The 8,109-nt window shown below is 33.0% G+C and overlaps 1 protein-coding gene across 1 annotated transcript in view; it reads left to right on the top strand.

The window, feature by feature from the left end:
* LOC139499895 (WAP four-disulfide core domain protein 1-like) overlaps positions 1-3,879 on the top strand; it is a 56,951-nt gene extending 53,072 nt beyond the window's left edge. The window contains exons 6-8 of the mRNA XM_071288525.1: positions 2,002-2,110; positions 2,884-2,932; positions 3,636-3,879. Coding sequence (XP_071144626.1) covers positions 2,002-2,110; positions 2,884-2,923 — 149 coding nt within the window. The 3' untranslated portion in view covers positions 2,924-2,932; positions 3,636-3,879. The remainder of the gene's footprint in view (positions 1-2,001; positions 2,111-2,883; positions 2,933-3,635) is intronic.
* The last annotated feature ends 4,230 nt before the right edge of the window (positions 3,880-8,109 follow it).

Raw genomic sequence — 8,109 nt, forward strand, 5'->3', positions numbered from 1 at the left:
TATGATGGTCAATGTGGAGAATCTCTTAGTTTTGCCAGCCGGCAATAGTTCAGTAAGAATTCGTTGTAAACCGGATACCATATCCCCCTTTGAACCCTCTACTGACAAACTCGTACGGGTCTAGGGTATAAGTGGTATGGGCCATTTTAAAGGCAATAAGTACCTCTTCGTCTGATACCATTGCCCACGTGGAGAATCTCTTCGTTTGGCCAGCCGGCAAAAGTACATTTTCGAATTTGTGATATACCAGGGTACCCCCTTATTCTCTCCTGACTAACTCGTACGGGTCTAGGGCATAAGTGCTATGGGCCATTTTAGAGGCAATAATATGAATTGTTAATAATGACTCAGATTGGTCTCCATAATTTTGAAGAATCATATGTCATTGAAATAGTAATTGACAGTTGTTATTTTTCTGTTATTTTTATTTCTGCAATTAACTATGTTTCTATTTTTCTGATATGTTTAAATAGAAAATACTGTCGTAATATTGTATGTTTTAGTTTCATGATTGGACTATATTTGTAGACAACGAACAAATGACCATCAATTTTCTGTCATTCCTAAATTTCTATATTTAATCAATTTTTTTAAATTTATTGTAGCTTACATTGATTTAATTATCACAAAATTTTAATAAGAACTGTTCTTTACTTTATTTGTTTGTTGTAATGTCCCGTTTAATTTCTATATTTAATTATATTTTTTTAAAACTTGTTATTGCTTTAGTTTACATTATTTCTCTAATCACAGAATGTTAAAAGACCGTTTCTTTGTTTTATATTTATGGAGGCATTTACATTGTTTTTATTACATTTACAATGTTGTTTAAAGACGCAGACCTTGAAGAAGACCCAAAGTTGATTCAATAAACGCGGACCTCGAAGAAGACACCCATTGACATGCCTATTTGAAGTAATATCAAATATAAATAGGAACGTTATTTAATTATAATTATCGTTCATAGTTTCTAACAACACTTCTTCGAACGCAAGTCATCTCATGAATATTATTGACGGCTCATGAATATTATTGAAGGCTGGCCTCATGAATATTAACGCCGGCTGCTATCGACGGCTAGATCCACACTAGTTATTTCCATGCCAATGAATACAATTGTAATTGCATATTGTAATATTAACCTACCGTTGATTACTTCCTGCTAATATGCACCATATGGAATATTGAGAGACGAGAACTGAATAACAATGCTATATTTTAGGAAATTGCTTTTTTTGCCTTATATTTAATAGTTTAGTTTTCTTTTTCTTATTCCATTATATGTTACGCTCGGTTTTGAGGTGGCATGAATCAAAATTCAGGAAATTAAATTATAAATCCTTTTCATCTTGATACCTCATTATGACATATACAGTAAAATGTGTCCATTTTAAAAGCATATATATATTTAACGTCCTGTGGCAAATATTACAGGGTTATCAGGACGAGAATATATCAAACCAAAGACTTGAAGAAAATCAACATATGCTTTTTTTTTAAATGCGGATGATACATATATTAAGGATTGGTTATTTAACATTCAGTGGCAACTATTTCATATATAGATTATGAATTAGATAGAAGGAGAAAAATGGTTAACGCGTAATAATGACCTGTAGATTGTTTCATAGTGAAATGTATGATTAAAAAGTAGCTAAGCGTATTTGGGGTAGAAAAAAGCAGGATGTAAACTACTTTTTATCATACATTATTTCTACGCATTGAATATTCATGTTATACATGTAGTTGCCACTAAACATCCATCGATCATCATTTACATCTGCCCTATAATTTTTATTTTACTAATAAATAAAACACTCGAGCAAACACATGACCTACAGTTGTTACATTGTGTGTCATTTTGGTCTCTTGTTGAGAGTTGTCTCATTTGCAATCATACCACATCTTCTTTTTTTTATACATACACGTACATCTACTAAAATTGCAACTTAGATGAATGTTTAGAAATATAAAAACATAACCCGCGACTATGTTTTGTAGTGTTTCCAACAGTCGATCCAAATCCCAGCAGACACTTAGAAACCGATTGCTATTTAGAGAAATATTTAATGGCAGATGGCGCAAAAATAAAAGTTAGAAATAGGACTTGGTAAATATTTTGTCTTATAGAAAAAATACACTATCACTAGGATATTTAGTATTCCATTGGTTTATATGAAAAACTCTAAGGAATTTCACATGAGAACGAATTCGTGTTATTCCAGACCTCTGAGTACCATATACTTTTAAATGAACTTAGAACGCGTAAAGAAACCCAACTAATTACACAAAGAATGTTAAATTCGAATTCGTAACCAAACAGTACTGCAACACTCACATTCGTGAATCAATAAGTTGTTTGGTACACTGGTTGGATTATATTTTTCAATAACTGTCGATTATTTCGAAAAGGACTTTTAAGACATGTTTGCAGCTTAGCTATTTTGTATGTGGATTTGCTGGAGCAGAAAAAAAAAAAGAAAAGAATGAAAAACATTACTGCTTTGTGGTTTAAAAATGTTCATATACAAATAGACTTATTTTTGTCATTTGCAATCATACCACATCTTATTTTAATACATAACCAAATGTACAGAGAGACATAAAGTAAAAAGTAAAATCACAAAAATACTGAACTCCAAGGAAAATTAAAAAAGGAAAGTCCCTTATCAAATGGCAAAATCAAAAGCTCAAACACCTCAAACGAATGAATAGCAACGGTTATATTCGTGACTTTGCACAGACATTTTCTTATGTAGACAATGGTGGATTGGACCTGGTTTTATAGCTAGCTAAACCTCTGAAGGAATGATCGGGTATTTGTGTTCCTCCGTCTATTATCGTTATGATGATCACCAAAACAACATATAATTTTTATTTCAGTTACTGTAAACAGGGTTTCTTGAGTTGTTTAATCGACTGACTATAGAAGGTATGTAGATCTATGTAATTGTACTGATATTCAAGAAAAACTTCACACATTGTTAATACGCACCAAATGTCATCAAACTGAAAAATGTATTCAGTGAAGGCACGCTATATGATCTTGAAAGAATTGTATAACAGGGTTGTTGCTATTTTTTCTGAAGAGATGATTGAATTCACATTTTATAATGTTTGAGTCATTTTAAATTAACTTATTGTCTTCCTTTGAATATGATTTGGTGTTATGCGGACTCTACAAGATTATGCCTTGTAAAAAAAAGGACATGACACTTTTCACCTTATATCTGAATTGATATTGGTTGAAAAGTCATCTCAAGAAGATGTGGATGTAAATTTCAAAAAGACAAATTGGTATTGCGATATTTCGTAGAATATGTCCATAGTGTAACTTTATTAAACAAGAAATAGGTTACAAACTCGACGAAGTCTAGATCTGTTCTGTCTCAGATATTCGAATAAATCATGTAAGTGGGAAGAATTTGCATGCATATGTGCATTCAATTTCTTTTTAATAAATATTATCAGCATGCCTCAATAGATGGTGAACCCAGGGGCGGATATATCCATTGTAAAGGGGGTTTCAACCCAGGATACAGGTGAGGGTCTAACAATACATCCCATTTCAAAAACATTGATGGTCAGAAAGACCACCACTAAAACCATAAGTTCAATTTATTTTTATATTTCAGATGCGTCTAATTCTATACATTCCAAAAAGAAAACCATATTTACAGAGGTAATAAACCAACTGACAGAACACAAGTCCAATGGAAAAAGGACTAAACTGAAGGACCAACAGAAAAGACAACAAATATACTTTCAGCCTTCTACATCTTTTGTGCCAAATTAATAGCTTGACATATGCAATATATTACACGCATACATGTATTAAATAAATTTTGTATGTATATTTAACAATCTACAATGGTTTCATTTTCATGTTCTTTTTTCTTTGTTTCGAATTGAAACTATAATTGTTTGTTTTCAAACAGAATTGAATTTCAATGCTATATAACTATTTTAAGTTCAAAGATCCAGCTCTCCTGGTCGTGAATTATCTATTTGTAAATAAAGACGAGAATGTATTAAACCAAAGACTTAAAGAAAATCAACATATGCTTGCTCTTTTTTTTTAAATGCAGATGATAAATATATTAAGGATTGATTATTTAACGTTCAGTGGCAACTATTTCATATATAGATTATGAATTAAATAGAAGGAGAAAAATGGTTAATGCGTAATAATGACCTGTAGATTGTTTCATAGTGAAAATGTATGATTAAAAAGTAGCTAAGCGTTGTTGGTGTAGAAAAAAGTAGGATGTAAACTACTTTTTATCATACATAATTTCTACGCATTGAATATTCATGCTATACATGTAGTTGCCACTAACCATCCATCGATCATTTACATCTGCCCTATAATTTTTATTTTACTAATAAATAAAACACTCGAGCAAACACATGACCTACAGTTGTTACATTGTGTGTCATGTTGGTCTCTTGTTGAGAGTTATACATACACGTACATCTACTAAAATTGCAACTTAGATGAATTTTTAGAAATATAAAAACATAACCCGTGACTATGTTTTGTAGTGTTTCCAACAGTCGATCCAAATCCCAGCAGACACTTAGAAACCGACTGCTATTTAGAGAAATATTTAATGGCAGATGGCGCAAAAATAAAAGTTAGAAATAGGACTTGGTAAATATTTTGTCATATAGAAAAATACACTATCACTAGGATATTTCTTATTATTCCATTTGTTTATATGAAAAAACTCTAAGGAATTTCACACGAGAAAGAATTCGTGTTTTTCCAGACTTCTGAGTAGCATTGAATATTCATGCTATACATGTAGTTGCCACTAACCATCCATCGATCATTTACATCTGCCCTATAATTTTTATTTTACTAATAAATAAAACACTCGAGCAAACACATGACCTACAGTTGTTACATTGTGTGTCATGTTGGTCTCTTGTTGAGAGTTATACATACACGTACATCTACTAAAATTGCAACTTAGATGAATTTTTAGAAATATAAAAACATAACCCGTGACTATGTTTTGTAGTGTTTCCAACAGTCGATCCAAATCCCAGCAGACACTTAGAAACCGACTGCTATTTAGAGAAATATTTAATGGCAGATGGCGCAAAAATAAAAGTTAGAAATAGGACTTGGTAAATATTTTGTCATATAGAAAAATACACTATCACTAGGATATTTCTTATTATTCCATTTGTTTATATGAAAAAACTCTAAGGAATTTCACACGAGAAAGAATTCGTGTTTTTCCAGACTTCTGAGTAACATATACTTTTAAATGAACGTAGAACGCGTAAAGAAACCCAACTAATTACACAAAGAATGTTAAATTCGAATTCGTAACCAAACAGTACTGCAACACTCACATTCGTGAATCAATAAGTTGTTTGGTACACTGGTTGGATTATATTTTTCAATAACTGTCGATTATTTCGAAAAGGACTTTTAAGACATGTTTGCAGCTTAGCTATTTTGTATGTGGATTTGCTGGAGCAGAAAAAAAAAAAGAAAAGAATGAAAAACATTACTGCTTTGTGGTTTAAAATTATTTTCATTTAAAGTCATTTTAAATTAACTTATTGTCTTCCTTTGAATATGATTTGGTGTTATGCGGACTCTACAAGATTATGCCTTGTAAAAAAAAGGACATGACACTTTTCACCTTATATCTGAATTGATATTGGTTGAAAAGTCATCTCAAGAAGATGTGGATGTAAATTTCAAAAAGACAAATTGGTATTGCGATATTTCGTAGAATATGTCCATAGTGTAACTTTATTAAACAAGAAATAGGTTACAAACTCGACGAAGTCTAGATCTGTTCTGTCTCAGATATTCGAATAAATCATGTAAGTGGGAAGAATTTGCATGCATATGTGCATTCAATTTCTTTTTAATAAATATTATCAGCATGCCTCAATAGATGGTGAACCCAGGGGCGGATATATCCATTGTAAAGGGGGTTTCAACCCAGGATACAGGTGAGGGTCTAACAATACATCCCATTTCAAAAACATTGATGGTCAGAAAGACCACCACTAAAACCATAAGTTCAATTTATTTTTATATTTCAGATGCGTCTAATTCTATACATTCCAAAAAGAAAACCATATTTACAGAGGTAATAAACCAACTGACAGAACACAAGTCCAATGGAAAAAGGACTAAACTGAAGGACCAACAGAAAAGACAACAAATATACTTTCAGCCTTCTACATCTTTTGTGCCAAATTAATAGCTTGACATATGCAATATATTACACGCATACATGTATTAAATAAATTTTGTATGTATATTTAACAATCTACAATGGTTTCATTTTCATGTTCTTTTTTCTTTGTTTCGAATTGAAACTATAATTGTTTGTTTTCAAACAGAATTGAATTTCAATGCTATATAACTATTTTAAGTTCAAAGATCCAGCTCTCCTGGTCGTGAATTATCTATTTGTAAATAAAGACTACTATGGAAATATGAGGAAACTGATTCCAACACACTTTCTCTCTCTATATATCTGCACCACTTGACCCGGAATCTCTGCCACCCGAACTTGCTACTTACGTCATACAACATTAAAAGCCTAAACACCACCTCACACATCCCCACTATTGATGCCATCTTCAGAGGCAGTTACGTCAGCTCTTTTGATCTTAGAACGGCCAGATACGCCTTATCACACTCCTAGAAGCAAAGTAAAAGCTAAACGGTCAGCAGAACCAGATAATAAGTAGAAAGTCCACAATACCCTTAAAGGATAGCCGGACAGAAAAAACCCATACATCATCATCAAGCCTAAACATTAGAAATCCAACACTAAAAGATATAGCATATAAAGCACTACTGGAATATGCCCGTAAAACTTATGATCCCTATTTAATGGAGGATATACATTCATCGGATTGAGATGGTTCAGCGAAGGGCTGCCAGACATGTCGAAAACAGGTACTACAACACCTCATCTGTCACAGACATGCTAGACAAATTAGAATGGGCATCACAGGAACGAAGCAAAAAAATCAAGATTAGCACTATTATACAAAATTGTAAATGGACTAGTCCAAGTAGATGTCTCTGATAGACTAATTAAACCAACAAGACTTAGTCGAAACATGCATAGCGGTTCCTTCCAAATACCATCGTGCAGCACAGTTGCTCGGAGGGAATCATTCTATCCAAGGACTATAAGAGACTGGAATGCCCTATCCACTAATACTGTCATGGCTAAGAGTCTTGAATCATTCTATCCAAGGACTATACAAGACTGGAATGCCCTTCCCACTAATACTGTCATGGCTAAGAGTCTTGAATCATTCTATTCAAGGACTATACGAGACTGGAATGCCCTTCCCACTAATACTGTCATGGCTAAGAGTCTTGAATCATTCTATCCAAGGACTTTACGAGACAGGAATGCCCCATCCACTAATACTGTCATGGCTAAGAGTCTTGAATCATTCTATCCAAGGACTATACGAGACTGGAATGCCCTTCCCATTTATACTGTCATGGCTAAGAGTCTTGAATCATTCTATCCAAGGACTATACGAGACAGGAATGTCCCATCCACTTATACTGTCATGGCTAAGAGTCTTGATTCATTCTATGCAAGGACTATACGAGACTGGAATGCCCTATCCATGGCCACTAAGGCTGTCATGGCTAAGAGTCTTGAATCATTATATCCAAGGACTTTTAAGAGACAGGAATGCCCTATCCACTAATACTGTCATGACCAAGAGTCTTCAATCATTCAAGACTCAATTAACTGATTAATATATATCAGTTTGTTCTTACTATAGCACATTTTTTTCCTTGTACAACACTGTTTGTCTGTTTTTTGTGATGTTTTTATTTCTATAAATTCCTTGTAAATTAGCGTAGGCGCAAAGTTACACCATAGTTTGAACAAACATGGCAGAATACATGTAATACAAAATGAAGGTGGCCACCAAAAAACAGAAGAAGAAGCAGCATTAACTTAAAGTTTCCTTTGTGACGTCAGATATTTTCCTTTATTACGTCAAAAAATGGTCGGGAACCTTTGGGATGCCTAGTAATGGCAGACACATAGCGATAAGGTGTATGGATTTATACTGAAACATTTCAAA

This window comes from Mytilus edulis, chromosome 13 (genome assembly GCF_963676685.1).
Source record: "Mytilus edulis chromosome 13, xbMytEdul2.2, whole genome shotgun sequence".
NCBI classification, from domain to species: Eukaryota; Metazoa; Mollusca; class Bivalvia; order Mytilida; family Mytilidae; genus Mytilus; species Mytilus edulis.